This window comes from Oenanthe melanoleuca, chromosome 1 (assembly GCF_029582105.1).
Source record: "Oenanthe melanoleuca isolate GR-GAL-2019-014 chromosome 1, OMel1.0, whole genome shotgun sequence".
NCBI classification, from domain to species: domain Eukaryota; kingdom Metazoa; phylum Chordata; class Aves; order Passeriformes; family Muscicapidae; genus Oenanthe; species Oenanthe melanoleuca.
In genome coordinates this window covers 77865085-77882008 of record NC_079333.1, presented here as the reverse complement: position 1 = coordinate 77882008, position 16924 = coordinate 77865085, and the positions used below count along the sequence as shown (strand labels likewise).

General features: G+C 39.6%; 2 protein-coding genes across 5 annotated transcripts; one reads left to right on the top strand and one right to left on the bottom strand.

Annotated features, from left to right (window-relative positions):
- Positions 1-3418: 3418 nt before the first annotated feature.
- On the bottom strand, positions 3419-11716 carry ABHD13 (abhydrolase domain containing 13). 3 transcript variants are annotated; one of them, XM_056490816.1, is made up of 4 exons: positions 11571-11658; positions 10752-10938; positions 9856-9891; positions 3419-6592 (listed from the first exon to the last, which is right to left on the bottom strand). In XM_056490816.1, exon 4 carries the CDS (start codon positions 6555-6557, stop codon positions 5544-5546), a length of 1014 nt encoding a protein of 337 aa, XP_056346791.1. In that variant the 5' UTR covers positions 6558-6592; positions 9856-9891; positions 10752-10938; positions 11571-11658; the 3' UTR covers positions 3419-5543. The 3 variants fall into 3 exon arrangements, with proteins under 3 accessions (XP_056346791.1, XP_056346771.1, XP_056346781.1); XM_056490796.1 differs by lacking the exon at positions 10752-10938 and having other exon boundaries at positions 11571-11716; XM_056490806.1 differs by lacking the exons at positions 9856-9891; positions 10752-10938 and having other exon boundaries at positions 11571-11664.
- Positions 11717-11737: 21 nt separating this feature from the next.
- LIG4 (DNA ligase 4) lies at positions 11738-15957 on the top strand. 2 transcript variants are annotated; one of them, XM_056490783.1, is made up of 2 exons: positions 11738-11840; positions 12288-15957. In XM_056490783.1, exon 2 carries the CDS (start codon positions 12354-12356, stop codon positions 15090-15092), a length of 2739 nt encoding a protein of 912 aa, XP_056346758.1. In that variant the 5' UTR covers positions 11738-11840; positions 12288-12353; the 3' UTR covers positions 15093-15957. The 2 variants fall into 2 exon arrangements, with proteins under 2 accessions (XP_056346758.1, XP_056346750.1); XM_056490775.1 differs by having other exon boundaries at positions 11763-11840; positions 12340-15957.
- The last annotated feature ends 967 nt before the right edge of the window (positions 15958-16924 follow it).

The following is a 16924-nucleotide window of genomic DNA, read 5'->3' as shown; positions in this document are numbered from 1 at the left end:
CCAAAGAGAGATGTAAAGCTCAGGCATGTTCAATATCTTAACATCATGAGACATTTCAAGGCACAGTTTGTGTTGCACTTTGTAGCCCAGCTGCTTACTAATTTTCAAGTATGAAAAAGCAAATGCAAGGCTTGTTTTCTCTAGAGCAACACCGTGCAAGTTTTAGTGACATAATTGACAAAACAGCAACCTGCTTCTCATTCAGGGCAATATTCACATGAAGTATCCAAATCTGGAGTTGTTCCTGTACTGTCATTTCTTCCTTTACGAAAATTACAGTTGTTTTTTTTTTTCATTCCAAATTAATAGGTATCTTGAACAGAGTGTCCAAATGCACCACACCTACACCCCCACACCCACAGCCCTGTTTCCTAGGTACTGGGTTAAAAATGAACTATAAAGCTTGCAGTAATTCAGGAGAGGACACATATTTTGCAGCTTTAGAAAAGACAGCAGTAAGCCCTTATTTTCTGGGTATTTCATATTAACCATGCCAAATGGGAGCAGAGGTGATACAAGCTTAGAAAAGCATTTCTCTGTAAGAAAGTAGAAACTGCTTCAGACTGAGTAACCCACTCCAACTATGAACTAACTATAAATCTGAGTGGCATTGTAGGATTTAAAATAGTGCCAGCATAGGTGGTATACTAGTCAGGAACACTTCAAAATATTTCCTCACAGACATTATGTTTAGACCATCTCTCAGACCCCCAGACAACAGAGAAAATTTGAAATGCAAAATGTGTTAGAAAGTGATGGAGAGCTACCACATACCAGATTTACTTACTAACACTTCCTCAAAGGGAGGATACATGACAAAGCTTAGAAATATGTTTGTAATGTGCTTTTTCCCCTGCTGTAATAGCTTTCCACAAAGGCCATATCTAACATGAAGATGTCCAGTCCATGTTCTCTGGCTTTAGTAAGTGACTCGAAATGACACCTTGGGGTAGATCTGTTACCATGCAAACAAAACTATCTCTTCACACACACACACTGAAGACAGGCCACAAACTAGAACAAGACATTAACAGCACTTTTAATGTATCAATTTATTGCATATGTCAGTACATAAAAATAGAAAAGTGTTTTTTTGTAAAATTAACTTTATTGTAAAAACCAACTAGAATGATAATGTAAAACTTTGCCACAATTAGCACATATACAATAACATTTATGCTTTGTCTACAAAAACTAAGAATATTTTATAAGACAGTTTTGCCTTAACTATATATTAAAGAAAAATAAAATAAAAAGCTTGCATCTCATAATCAGTGACTGTTTCTGAATTCAAAACATAAGTGTTATTTAGAACTTTAATATGCTATCTCTATTTACACTTCTGTTGGGTTCTACTCTAAATTATACAAGCAGGATGGCATTGCAAATTATACCTAATGGGATACATCAGGCTGATCCCACTACATGCAAGGGGCACCAATTTTATGTTTGGCAGAAGTGCCCCTAGCAAAATCACCAGTCATCAACAAAAATAAAACTGTTTTTCAAGAATTGATGAAATACAAATGGAGGTACATCTGCATCTTTTTGCTAACAGAAAAGACCATACCTTGGACTCTCAATTTTGCCTTGCATTCTTCACTGTGAACATTCACCATGACCCAATTATTAGCTTAGAGATGCTGATATGCATATTTTGTATAAATACTTAATCCTTCTGCCCTTCAGCTGACAGATTGTCCGTAGCCTACCAAATGCATTTGTGCTCTATTTCTAATTTTACCTGAGAAATGGACATGAGGGCAGCTAAACCAGTTAATATTTCTCCAGAAGAAAGCACAGCTTATCTCTCTGCGTTTCACAGTTCAGAAACAAATTCTGGGAATGTAAACTTGGGTTAGTAAGAAGCCTCAAGTATTTCCACTAATTAAAACCATACACATGTGTGCATACACAAGGTTTTATGCTTCCTTACAAGGAACTGTACTGCTACAGCTGTTCAACTCCTTCAACTCCTGACCCCTCCCTGGGAACTTTGTTTTTTGGTTGTTTTTTTTTTTAAATTAAATCTCCTCTTATAAACCAGAAAATTCCTTTAATGAATATATTTAAACTAAGGCTTTCTTACAAACCTATGAAAAGAATTTAACATCTTGCCAAACTAGAAATTTATACCTACAGGACAAATATTTGGGAAACATCTGGATACACAAATGGATAACTATTATGGGAAAACATAAAATGGTATTAAATAAAATAAATGCAACAGTATCATAACACACCATTTGGCAATTTAAAGTTATTATTACTATGTTTCTTGCAGTTCAGTTTTTAGCAGCAAGTAACTGTGGTTTTCATGACACAGTCCATGAAATAAAAACAAGTCTTCACTTGTCAGAACAAGTTTCCTCCCCTTTGTTCCCCCCTCCGTCCTTAAAGAATTGTATGCAGAGCAGTGGAATATTTGCATAAAAACATCACTTCCTTCCTATTTTCCTTCAGTGGACTTCATAACCAATGCAATGAAAAATAGCATAGTAAGATTCATTCACAAGTGGCCAACCCATTAAGTGAGAAACAAAACTGTGCATATGTGGAAGGTGGAAGAAACCACATAAGAGTAAAGGATGCATATATGACAATTGTGTCAACTCACACCCAATACCTGCAAAATTAAAGTTTAATTTTTATGCCATGCAGACAATATAGTGAAAAGATATATGGCTTGATAATAAAAAGTAATGTTTAGAAACAGCCCACTTTGAAATTTCAGATTGCCATAATCTAACACCAAACATTTGACTTTGTCTTAGCAACTGTGTGCTCAAATAGACATACTTCACTTGTATACAAGTACCACATAATACTAGGGTTATTCTGGGGTTAAGAGTTTTGTTTTGATTAGTGGGAAGTAGGGTTAAATGCCACGTTACTTTAGAAATTGATGCTTTGTGAATCCCCACCCCTCCCCTCACCCAACGGTACTTAATGTCAAGATATGACAACTTCTGAAACAATTCCTTTCTCTCCATTCTGCCTCCAACAATTAATCTACTCTTTTGGCTTTATCAACTGATTTTTAGAAAAGCAGTATTTGACTGCTAATTTTCCTTCTCCCCCCCCATCTCTATTCTAAAGCAATGTGAAGTAGATGAAACATCTGCAAGCAGCTCACATTTCACTGTAGAATACATCAGGGAAAGGCAATGCTGTATCTATCAACTCCTTTCTGCTATACAAACACAGCCTCATCTCCTAGCCCCCAATCAAACTTCTCCAATATTCCTTGCCCAAATACTCCTCTCCCCAAAAGACAAAAAAAAAAAAAAAAAATCATCACTGTAAGGCTGAAAAAATAGTTTTGGTTTTACTCAAATTGAAAAGTACGCTCTATGTTTTCACATCCATAGATCCAAATAGATGTATAGTTTTTTTAGGAGGCATAACCATTAAGGCACCAGTTCAGGAAAGCAGTTTTATTCAACCAGAGACCTTAATTACAAGCTTAAAATATGACTTAAAATGTGTCCCTCAGGAAACGGATTTTAAGTGTGTGCCAAGATGCTTTTCTGAATCAGGACACGGCAGAAAAGTTTACTGAAAAATTTGAATCCAAAGGGAAACGTTACAGGTTGTGTGGAAGATTTTTCGATTTGTTCTTTCCATTAAAAAAAAAACAACTTGGAAGAGGCAAACTCAGCTGCAGCAGATGAACAATTAAACCTGCAGAAGAGATCTAGACAGCTCCCACTCCATTAGAGACTGAGCTAACTGCATGCCTTTGTTCAGAATCAACAAGGTTGGAAGAGACCTTCAAGGTACAATCATCAACCTAACCACAACCATCATCATGACTAAACCATATCCCCAAGTGCCACATCCAGACAACTCATGGGATTCCAGAGATGGTGATTCCACCACCTCCCTGGGCAACTTAGTCCAATGGCTAACCACTCTTTCAGCAAAATTTGTTTTATAATATCTAATTTGAACCTTCTTTGATGCAAGGCCATTTCCTTTCATCCTTGCACTTGAAACATGGCAGAAGAGGCTGATGCCCACTTTGCTACAGCCTCCTTTCAAGTAGTTGTAGAGCAATGTCTCCCTGAGGCACCTTTTCTTCAGACTACACACCACCAGCTCCCTGTTGCTCCTCAGGACTTGTGCTCCAGACCCTTCCCAGCATTGCTGCCCATCTCTGGACTTGCTCCAGCACCTCAATATCATTCTTTTGTGAGGGGCCCAGAATCGAGCACAAGATTTGAAGTGTGGCCTCATCAGTGCCAAGTACAGGGGACAGTCTCTGCCCTGGTCCTGCTGGCCACACTTTTTAACATAGGCCAAGATGCCATTGGCCTTCTTGACCACTGGGACACACTGCAGGCTTACATCCATCCATTACATCCAGGGCTGACCAGCACCTCCAAGTCTCTTTCTGCTGACCAGCTCTCAAGCCCGTCACTCCCCAGCCTGTAGTGCTGGATGGGGTTGTTGATGGGGTTGTTATGACCCCATCTTTTCTTCTTGCTGAACCTCATGATATGACCACCAAGGACTATCTGCTCATTTTCATTATGGCCACTGTAACAACTATACACATTTATCTCTGGTAATTATTTGAATGTGTTTCCTTAGGAGGTATAAATAAAGTGAACAAATATTTAACTACACAAGCATAAAAGTCTGAACACAAAAACCTACTTTTACCTTTTATGACCACCCATTTTGCCTTAAGAAATACTACCTCAAATGCACAAGCAAGCTAGTACTAACAAATAGTTTGCCTGTACATTAGTGAGGAGAGCTTGAGGCAGAAAGGAGCTTAGATTGCACTGATCTCTGAAAGAAGAAGTTACTTCTATTTTCTGTAAAGAAATTGCCTGGGTAAAATCCTCAAGTCATGATGTTAGGCACATACAACCTTCTGGGCACTATTATAATACAAATAGCAAATAAAAATAAGGAAAGTATCTTTTCATCTTCAGCTGCAGTCTGACATATGTAAGTTTGCATAACCATAGAAACCAGTAATAACCCAGGATAGTATACCTGCAAGTATACTCTACCATTTATGATATTTTATATTATTTAGCACATTAAAGATTTCCCATTCTGCATAATATAAAATTTCAAGAAATAAAACACTAATCTCATGCATGGCACATTTTAAATAAACTCTAAAAGAAGTAACAAATCATTGTGCTAACCATGGCTGTCCAAAAAGCTCACACATACAGCAGTGAATACCAAAGAGCCTCCCGATGTTCTAAATACATTCTGTACTACTTTTGTAGCAAGTTTCTTTAATAGCATCTGTTGTACATATCAAACAAATGGAATATATGGACAGAGATACCAAAAAAGTATGAGAAAGACATAAAATGGTTCATTTACAATGCTGCCAATGTAAAAATTATCTGGAACACCTTAATAAAATATCAGACCTTTCCAAGTTTAATTTCACTCTTTAGGCAAGTACAGACATGACATACATTTAAAAACAGACATTCTTTTACCACTTATCACAAATCAAGGTACAGTGCAGGTACTTGCCCCACCCCACCACCAAAGAAGAATATCAATTATATTATTGTTACATTAGATGATGTTTTCGCCATTTCTTCAGGGGAGTGACTCTTTATTACTTCTTTGATGAACTGTTCAAGTGCAGTGAAATAACCCTGGCACTGCCAAGTGTCATTGTGAGTCCCATCAGGAAATATCGCCAATCTCTTAGTCCGAGCTGGGGATAACTCATAAAGTTGCTTCATCATAACAGGTGGAATTAACTGGTCAGACAACCCAGAGATGAAGAGTGAAGGCATTCTGCACTGAGAGATTTTTCTGTAGGACAGAAATTTATTTTTGTAGCACCATAACGGAAGATATCTCATCGGAAAGAAAGAGAACAAAGTGCTGGCCATGTATGGGATGCTAAGAAAGGTGTTCTCCACCACGATGGCAGAAATCCTATGGGAATTTTCAGAAGCTAAGTGAATAGCTACTGCTCCCCCCAAGGAACGGCCAAAAAGAAAAATTTTTGTTTTATCAAGATCAGACCGAGTCATCACATAGTCTAAGACAGCCTCAGAATCTAAGTACAAGCCTTCTTCGCTCGCTTCTCCTTCGCTTTTGCCATACCCTCTGTAATCGACCAGAATTAAGTTTACTTTCAGGTTTACCAGCATTAGCAAAGCATTTGGCAACCTGTGGCCGATGTTGCCTGCATTTCCATGAAAGTAAATGATGGTTGGAGAATACGCTGCATTGTCCCCCGTGTATCTCAGCAGAATAAGATTGAGAAGAACTCCATCTTTGGTTTTGATGAAGATGTTTTCATGTGGTATACCAGTAGGCATAGGAACATAAAGGCGTGATGAAGAGGGCTGCTCAGGAAAGTAAAGCAGGACATCCTGGAATTTATATAATATACCCGCTATCGAGACAAAGATTAATACAAGGAGTATAATGCCTCCGTACAAGTGAAAGGTCACTATCAAGGGCAAAAGACAAATACGGCAGAGACTCCAAGACCAGGAAGCCAAAGCTAGTAGCCATCTTTTAACAAAGGTCCAAAGCATCCATGATTTTTCCATTGTAGAAGTCAGTGATCTTTTACTCCAAGTAAATCCTGCAAAAGAATCCAAATGCATACATATAAATATAGGAAAAAGAAAAAGGTAAAAGCAATTTAAGCATTTGTACTTGCACAAGAATAATGACAGCTCAATGTATTGGAGCATTAACATAAAATTTGGTGGCAAACTCCCTTTGAACTTTTGGAAACCATTTGACTCTGTAAAAAAAGCAGAAATGCAATCATAAGGAAAGGCTTTGGGACTCTTCAAAATCCCATTTACAGTATTTCTGCAGGCAGTCCATTAACAGCACTAGAAGACTGTTTGACTGAGATCACACCTTCTGCTTTCCCTCAGACTTTCCTACTAAGCAAGAGAACAGCCATACAGACTGCATCACCAGTTTGTCAAAGCTGCTCATGTAAGTAACTCTAGAATTCAGAGAACACAAACAAGAATAGCCTTTATTTCTAAGCTGCTAAGTAGCATGCAGTAAGTCTGTGAACGTCCCTCTGCAGCCAGTGGAAGCTCACCACACACCCCAGCACTGCTATGGGTCAGGGGCTGTCTTTCAGCATCTCAATCAACTGTGATTACAGAGCAACACCTGAACTGCTCAGAAGAGAGACTCCTCCATACTAAGATACCACACGGAAGATACATTTATGACAGATTTTTTTGCTCTATTTTGATTGCTTCTGATTTATAACAATTTTCCACTATCAGATCAGTAATCTGCATTAAGTCTTTAGCTGAATGGAAGATTTTATCATCATGCAAGACAACTGAAAAGCCAGTAAACTAAATTATTCTCTGGTCAATGAAAAGCACTGCTGAAAATACCGAACATGAAAATAGACAAAAACAAATACAAAGCATAAAATGAGGAGAGTGATGTTAATGACAGAGGATTAAACCTTCTTTCCAACCAAAATTTATGTCTCCTAGCACCCATGCAGTATCTCACAGTATTCCCTCCTGGTTCATATGGAAACAGACAAAAACTGCCAAACCTACACAAAAACTATAGTAACCATTCAGTCAGCACTGAATTGAATAATCACACTACCTGGAACAGAGAACACAAACTCACTTGTTTGAGAACACTAAGCTATATAGCAGATAATAGGCACATTTTAGACACAAAGTTATAATCTCCTAAAGTGATACAGCACAGCAATAATCTGAATTCAAACTCCAAAGGAGTCTGACATGCAGAGATGCATCCAAGCATTTTATACCACCCATCTTGATAGGCTCGAGTGATAAAAGGTGCAGCCTTTGCATTCCAAGATATAAGCATCCAGTCTGACCAGAAAAAACTGCCAGCTCTATTTTATGCAAAAAATTAGAATTAAATCAGAAATAAAAATAAATATGTCACATCTTAAGATTAATGTATCAACCAAACCCAATGAGATATTAAGCTTTTATATAGTGCACCTATTCCAAATACATAAAACTGGTGCAAAAATTTTCCCCAGCTAAAACTTTACGGGTTCTATTAATTTCCAGGCCTTCGTATCTTGTTGCAAGACTCGTTAGCTAGGAAAATAAGATAATTTTTCCTAGGTTCCTCCCCATCTTTCAATACCAATTAAAAGATCACTACAGCAGAAAAAGGATGGTTTCTCAAACAAGCATACAGACCTAGAAGAGACTCTAAGCCAAATCAATAAAATCTCATTCTCAATAAGACTACAACCCACAATTTCCACAGAGCTCAAAGCAGCAGACCTTCCAAACAGCAGAAGATGATACAAACAGAACAAAATTTTCACTTGAAGAACAGAAATAAAAAGGGTAAGCTAATAGCTAATATTAATAGTAATATTCAGTGAGTAGAAAGGTCAGCACGTTTTGAAGTGTATAAGACTTGAGACAATTCAACATACTGCAAGACAACACACATATACACAATTCTCTTCTTGGTCTTTATTTCCCAGTCCTGGTTTGCTGGATGGGAAGTTCTAAACCTTTCAAGCAGTTTACAATGCAACATCTTATGATGCAAATACTTGGTCATGAATTATGAAGAGAATCTGTTGCATTTCTCTTGCATCTCTAATTTTGTGACTAATAGGGGGCCAGAATAATCTGGAAAAGGCATGAGAGTGGGGGCACAGTGTATTCAGACTTTGATGTCTGATGTGGTCAACTTGAGAAACAGAGCAGACCCATCAACCCACCACCTGGACAAACCTGATGTCCTGTCTAGACAAGACTGCTTCTGTTCCTAGACTATAACCACCAGTCATGGGCTTGCCCCATAACTGTCTTAGTTATATGAAGAAGCATTCATCCCTTTAAGTTCTTGGAGGGCATTCTTGCCTGACTAACAAAAAAAAAAATAAATTTTTTTTTGGAAGAAATATTGTATTACAGCACTGTGTTTCACATAATTGTTGTAACTTTGAAAACAAGATTTTCCTATAACAAGGAGTCACATCCCATTTTACAGCATTCACAATATTTCATAATCACTGATTATTTAAACTAAATAAAAGGCTAGGTAAATAAGCATAAGGTCATTAATTTTTTTTTCCTCTTGTCCCTGTGATAATGAGCATTAAAAAGGTAGCCTTTGGGAATCCTGATACTTCCTATAAGTATTCATTTGGTGATGCTTGTAAGCTTAAAAGCCAAGCAGAAGACAATGGTGAAATACAAAGCTTTACTGTGGACACCACTGCCACACAGGAACAGCAATGAGGCCCAAGTCAACACCTAATGAAAATTAGACCTAATGAAAGCAAGACCTAATGAAAGTAAGGCTTAGCCAGACTGCTGTTGTACCTTTGGCTTAAACTGCCATGGAACTGTATTATCTCTCAAGACAGAAAGGAAATTTGGAAGTGGTGAGTTTCAGCTCTGTGCTGGGATAGACACATATGTTGATATACACACACACACCCCTGTATCTAAACATCCCCACTGCTGCATCCACAGCCTAGGAACTACTGCAGGCCTCTATCACATGAGCAACAAGTCCCAAAATTAGGTAACTACTGAAAATACAAATCACTCAGAAAAATAAAAATTTTGAGAAAAAAGAACCTCTTATGATCAAAGCGTTTTAGCAACATTCTATTTTGCCCTAATGCTATTTTAAAGTGGTTAACACCATTATCAACTGAAAAACTCACAAAAATTCAAGTGCATATTTAAAGTACTAGGGAACATTTTATTGTTCATTTTGAATTGCAGCTGAAATCACTCTTGTGTCTGCCAATGATTCTGTTGATCTGCCTTTGCCTACATTTTTAATATTAAACAATACTATTTTCATACACTAATCATATCATAAAACATTTACCTTCAGATGTGATGTTTTCCCAGGCTTCATCTCTGCCTGAAAGACAATTCCATTTATGAATTTTGAGTAAAATTGTTTTGAATTACACAAGTAATTTACTGTTTATCTTGCTACGTGTAAGATAAAGAAGTGAAAAGAGCCAAACCCCCTAAAATTTAGAACTGCTTCACTAATGAAGCTGCATCTCATGCTCCTCCTAGCAAGCTGAATGCTTGTTTGAAACATTTGATGAGCTTGAAAACATCTTATAATGAAGTTCAAGAATCACAATGAAATACCCTGGACTATATATATACTTAACAAACAGTACCTGACAATACTGTAATATTATAATAATATACATATATAATTATAATTATTAAAATTATTATAATAATTTTAATAATACCTTAGCACATATATATAGTGCATAAAAACAAACATTACATTCTCTCCTTAAAACTAACTTTTAGTGCATAAGTAGATTTAAAGTTAGTGCTAGGAAACACAATCATGTTTAATGGCTGCTTCCTCATTAAAGAGTTTAAAAAAAAAATGTTAAGTCTCAACACTCACTGCAATCCTTTGGATTTCAAAACAAACACAATCAAATATTTCTCTGTGTTCTTAAGAAATACGTAATGACATATGTTCGACTCCACTTCCTTTTCCTAGGCTCTACCTCCTCCAGATACGGACAAGATTTGCACAACCATTCCATTTATTCAGAAGACATCTGCTAGCAGAAATATTAGGTTCTCAACTACAAAGGGGAACTGATCCGGAAGAAAACCTACAAGCTTAGCGAGGACCATAAAAATACACCTTCTTAGTACTAAAATCCTACAGAGACACTCATTTAAACAAACAAACAAACAAAACAGCAAAATAGCTTCTCCTAACAAAGTGGAAAGTACCGTAGGAATAACTTAAGCGGCACACATTTCCTGGCTCTGGCAAACAGCCAATATCCACAGCTCTGCATCAAGCTGGACACATTGATAACTGAGAATGCTTTGCCTTGAGCTCCCTCGGTACTTCTCCTCCCAGCTGACAAATGGTACAAAGTATCATCGTCATTCAAGGTCTTTATTTACGGTGATACTGTGTAAAAAAAAACCACCAACCCAACAACAACAAACCAAGGCTGGCTATACCTTACCTTGGAACCTGAACTTTCTAGGGACCATAGGCTCCTAAAACACGGTAATTTCGAAGCTGGTTAAATTGCTTCCTTTTTGACTTCAGAGAAACACACAGTTCAAAACACCCTTTCCAAAACAATCACTTGGCCCATCACGAACACTACAGCTACCATCAGCCCCACCTTCTACAAGCACCCATTTGCAGGAATTGCTTAATCCGGCAGCGGAGACACACGAAACGCTGGAGCGAGCCTTTGCTGCCAAGAAGCCCTAAGGTGTCCCGGGGCTTCGCAGGAAGGCACCCGCAGGAACTCTTATCGGCGCTGTCCAGCGAGCAGCTCCTCGGCAGCCACGTCCCGCTGTGCGGGCACAGGAGCCGCACACCGCCCGGACACTGTCCCGCCTGCCGCCGCCCCGGGGAAGAGCCGCGCTTAGCCCCGGCGAGACCGCACACCGAGCCCCACACCGAGCCCGAGCCCCGCCGCCCCGGCTGCCCCTGCCTGGCTCCTCCCGGCCGCAGCGGCCGGGGCTCCCTCCGTGCCGTGCCGTGCCGTGCCGCGGCGGGCCGGACCCGAGGCACCCCGGACCCACCCGCCGCATCCTCCCGGGCGGCCGCCGCCGGGGCCTCGGGCCAGCGCGGACCCCGACGCGCAGCTCCAGCCGCCGCTCCTTCCTCCCGAGGCAGGAAGTCACCGCGGCCGCGGTTCCGCTTCCAGGGCGCAGCCCGGCCGCTCTGCCCCCTCTCCCCGCCTCTGCCCGCCCCGGCCCGGGGGCGGAGCGGGCCGCTCGTCACCGGCTGGCGCTCCTCTTCCGGGGCGGCGGAGTCCGCTGTCCGCCCGGCTCCGCAGCAGCCGCGGCTCCGTGAGTCTGCCCTGGGGTGGCCGTGCCTCAATCTCCGGCCGGCCGGTGCCCGCTCCCCGGCGCCCTGGCCGTGCGGGGTGCCCCGGTGCGGTCCCTCTCGGCCCCCTCCGCAGCCGGGGCACAGGGGCCGGGGCGGGTGGTGTCGGGGCAGGCTGCGTTCTCGGGGAAGGTGGAGGGGGAAGTCGGTGTCCGAGCACGGAGCGATCTCGCCTGGGCAGCGGCGGGAGGGGGGCGCGGTGCCTTCTGCTGCCGTGCGGACCTTTGTCCAGCTGATGCCGGTGTTTCAGTGTCGCAGCCTCGCTGCTAGTTTGATCTTTAAACGAGGAACCAGCTGGCGACCTTTAAGATAGCGGCTAGATCTTAATTGGAAAAATGAGAAAAAACCGTAAATCCTAAGTAGAGATTTTTTTTAATTTTATTTTTTTTTTTTTATTTTTTTTTTTACAGAATAACATGCTGGCGTTTTGTTTATAAATCCATAATTTTATTTTGTTCCCAGTGAAAAACAGACTGATGGCTTCTGCACCTGCTTCGCAGACTCCTCCTAAAAAAACAGTGGCCTCTCAAGTGCCTTTTGCACATCTGTGTTTTACTCTGGAGCGAATGCAGAAGTGCAAATCTCGTCCGGAGAAAACCAAGCATTTCAAGGATTTTCTGGATTCCTGGAGGAGATTCCATGATGCGCTTCACCAAAAAGAGAAAGATGTCACAGATTCCTTTTACCCAGCTATGCGACTCATACTCCCACAGTTGGAAAGAGAAAGGATGGCATATGGAATTAAAGAAACCATGCTTGCAAAGCTCTATATTGAACTGCTTAATTTACCAAAAGATGGAAAAGATGCTGCAAGGCTTTTAAATTACAGAACGCCTACGGGCTCACGTGGAGATGCTGGAGATTTCGCAATGATTGCATACTTTGTGCTAAAACATAGGAGCCCAAAAGAAGGCAGACTGACAATAGAGCAAGTCAATGAACATTTAGATGTGATAGCTAATAATAATGTTGCTAAAAACAAGGGTCAGTTAAAGAAAAGTCTTCTTCAGTTAATTAGTCAGAGCACAGCGCTGGAACAGAAATGGCTTATCCGAATGATTATAAAGGATCTAAAGCTGGGTGTTAGTCAACAAACTATATTTTCCATTTTTCATCCTGATGCTGCTGAATTGCACAATGTTACTACTGATTTAGAAAAAGTTTGCAGAGAACTGCACGATCCCTCTGTCTCACTTAGTGATGTTTCTATCATGTTGTTTTCTGCCTTTAAACCAATGCTTGCTGCTATTGCAGATGTCCAGCAAATTGAGAAACAAATGGGTAACCAGACATTCTACATAGAAACTAAGCTGGATGGTGAACGTATGCAGATGCACAAAGATGGGGATGTGTACAAGTATTTTTCCCGAAATGGGTTTGACTATACTCAGCAGTTTGGTGCTTCACCCCTTGAAGGTTCATTAACGCCATTTATTCACAATGTATTTAAGAGCAATATACAAAATTGCATTCTTGATGGTGAAATGATGGCTTACAATCCTGAGACACAAACTTTTATGCAAAAAGGTAACAAATTTGACATAAAAAGAATGGTGGAGGACTCTGATCTGCAGACTTGCTTTTGTGTATTTGATGTATTGATGGTTAATGATCAGAAGTTGGGGCATGAAGTCCTAAGCAAAAGATATGAAATCTTAAGTAGTGTATTTACCCCAGTAAAGGGCAGGATACATATTGTCCATAAGAGAAGTGCCAGAACAAGAAAAGAAGTAATTGATGCTTTAAATGATGCAATAGATAACAGAGAGGAAGGAATTATGGTGAAAGATCCCACGTCCACCTACAAGCCTGACAAACGTGGGGAAGGCTGGTTGAAAATCAAGCCAGAATATGTCAATGGACTGATGGATGAACTGGACCTTTTAATTGTTGGTGGTTACTGGGGGAAGGGGGCTCGTGGTGGCATGATGTCTCATTTTCTATGTGCTGTTGCAGAGACTCCCCCTCCAAATGAAAAACCAACCATTTTCCACTCCATTTGTCGTGTTGGCTCTGGCTATACTATGAAAGAGTTGTATGATCTAGGCTTGAAACTGTCTAAACACTGGAAGCCCTACAATAGGAAGGACCCTCCTGGTAACATCTTGTGTGGAAGTGAAAAGCCGGAAATGTACATTGATCCTTGCAACTCTGTCATAGTTCAGATCAAGGCAGCTGAGATTGTTGACAGTGATATGTACAAAGCTGACTGTACTTTGAGATTCCCCCGAATTGAGAAGATAAGGGAAGACAAAGAATGGTATGAGTGCATGACTTCAGACATGTTAGAAGATCTCAGAAGCAAAGCACAAGGAAAACTGGCCTCTAAGCACCTTCATATAGATGAGAATGATGAGCCACATGAGAAAAAAAGGAAAACTGTTTCAAAGGTGAGGAAGATAATTGGAATAGCTGAGCAGTTTAAAGCTCCTGATCTTTCTAGTGTAAGCAAGGTTTCAAATGTATTTGAAGACGTTGAGTTTTGTGTTATGACAGGAACAGGAAAATACTCAAAGTCTGAGCTGGAAAGCAGAATAGCCCAATGTGGTGGCAGTGTGGTACAGAACCCTGGGCCAGAGACTTACTGTGTCATTGTAGGAGCTGAGAATGTCAGGGTGAAAAACATTATTGCTTCCAACAAATATGATGTGGTGAGGGCAGAGTGGCTCCTTCAGTGTTTTCAAAGCAAAATGCTGGTGCCTTGGCAACCAGCCTTTATGATTCACATGTCTCCTGACACAAAAGAACATTTTGCTCGAGAGTATGATTGTTATGGAGACAGTTACACAGCAAACACAGATGTTGCACAGCTCAGGGAAGTGTTCTCAAGAATCAAAGACAATAAGGCAATGCCTCTGGATTTGATTGCAGAGCTAGAAGAACGTTATTGGGACAACAGCTGTCAGCTTGGTATATTCAGGGGAAGCACCATTTATGTGGACTGTTATGCTGTTGTTAATGTGCCCAAAAGCAAAATCCCTGGAAATGCACTATCAATTAGGGCTTTGGAGCTCCGTTTTTATGGTGCAAAAATAGTTCCTCACCTTGAGGAGGGTGTCTCCCATGTTGTTGTAGGAGAAGATCGTTCACGGGTGGAAGAAATGAAAGCACTCAGGAGAACATTTGGGAAAAAATTTAAAATTGTGTCCGAGCTGTGGGTAACACACTCAGTGGAGGAAGGAGTCGCAAAGAATGAAAATCAATACTTAGCTTAAAGCAGTTTTTAAGATTGGAGCAAAGGCATGATTGGTCTTGGATTTTGTGAGGTTGTCCTAAATTTTTTGTGTGTTTTTCTTGTCTGTTTAAAGCTGGCTCTGGCAAAAGAATAACACTGAATTGCTGAAATAGGAGGGAGGCTTTTAATTTTACTGTTGCGGAAGCAGGAGGGTGCTAAGCTATGTTGGAGGAGAAAAAAACACCACAAGATAAATAATTTAAGCCTTTTAATCCACAAACTGGTCTCAGGAGAGATCTAAAGTTTTATTTAAATAAAATGTGTTTGAAACTGGCTGGCTTGTTCTAGCTTTAATAATGCTTGCCTCCATTGTTCAAAGTGGAGACAATAATTTATTATTTTATGGGGATTCTGCTGTTTATCTATTCTTTAGCTATCGATTTATAATCACATTCATGTTTTTATGAACTTGTATGTATTCCATATGCTAGAGAATTCAGTAATTTATAAACTTCATCTGTACTGTTTTAAGTTGCTGAAGTTAATTTGTTTTAGCATTAAGCACCACACAGCCTCATAAGCACTTTGATTTTAGGGTATTGTGTAGCTCCCATGTTTCTATGTGTAAACAGCTTTTGTACAAAAGAACCTAAACTTTTTATTGAGGTGATAATGAATTAATGAATTAATAAATATGTATGAAATACAAATCAATTACTTAAGAATTGTAATAACCTCCTGTGCTCATTACAGTTTAACTGTGAATTGTGACAGGATTGGGCTTTTAAAATTAACCATCAGTTTATCTTTTAAAAATGCTTCTTAAGTTATTGGAGGATTATTTCCAAATATCCAGTTCAATATATATTTTTCCAAATACTAAATAAAATCTATTTTTAAAGTCTGCCTGGTATTTATTTTTAGTTGCACCCCTTGACCCAACAGGGATTTGAATGAATGAAGGAAAGCCTTACTTTTCTCTTGTCCCCCTGTTACTCATCTGGTCTTTGGATGTGAGCTCCAGAACCAAATTTAAGAAATTGTGGAAAGCTTGTCACCTTTTTACTGTAATACATCTATTTGGTGAAACAGTTAAGAACTGTGTGGTTCCTGTTGCTCATTTTCCAGTTACTCTTTTTTGAAAGAATACATCTGTTTGTTTTAAGAGTCTGTATTAATATCCTTGAAAAGCAGAAGATCCACTTATTCAGGTGAAATCAGTCAAAATCTGTCAGCTATAGTAAATAACAGGTAAGATGTACTATTCTGTTTTTGCCATCTCAAGTGATCTGGTGACAGATTTTAAAAACCTCTGTAGCTTGCTTGTGGGATTTTTGTAATACTTTGTGTCATTGTTTCTGTTAAAATACAGTCAAAAGCCATTTAATCTTTCCAATCTATATGTAATTGCAGCTTAAATTCTTTCAAAAGAGGGACTTGAAGTTATAAAATGTCTTTAAAAGATTACAAAATTTATTTGAAGGTGACTAGGGAAATGCCTTTTAACACAGTTCAACTGAGCATAAAGCATCTCCAGCTGGTAACAGCTGTTGTACCACAAGACAGTAGATGGGCCTGTAAAATTTTACAGTACTGTTTTTTGATGAGAGGGGATAGGAATGAGAACTCTTAAGTTTGACTTGCACAAACCTAACAGTGAAGGACCTTGTAGGTATAATGTTTCTCCATGTTCCTTTCTAGAAGCAAGGAGATTAAAAGCATCAACCTCAGCATTTTCTTTTAGAAAAAATACATTTAGCATTAATGTTTTTAACAGATGTAGCTTTTCTTCCTTTGTAATTTTGAGGAAGATTATTTTGAGAAAACATAAGGGAGTTGAATTTAAGTTCAAACCTCAGGCATTAATGTTCA

Excerpts from the sequence above, each read along its gene's own strand:
- ABHD13 (XM_056490796.1), bottom strand. The coding sequence starts at position 6,557 with ATGGAAAAATCATGGATGCTTTGGACCTTTGTTAAAAGATGGCTACTA.
- LIG4 (XM_056490783.1), top strand. The coding sequence starts at position 12,354 with ATGGCTTCTGCACCTGCTTCGCAGACTCCTCCTAAAAAAACAGTGGCC.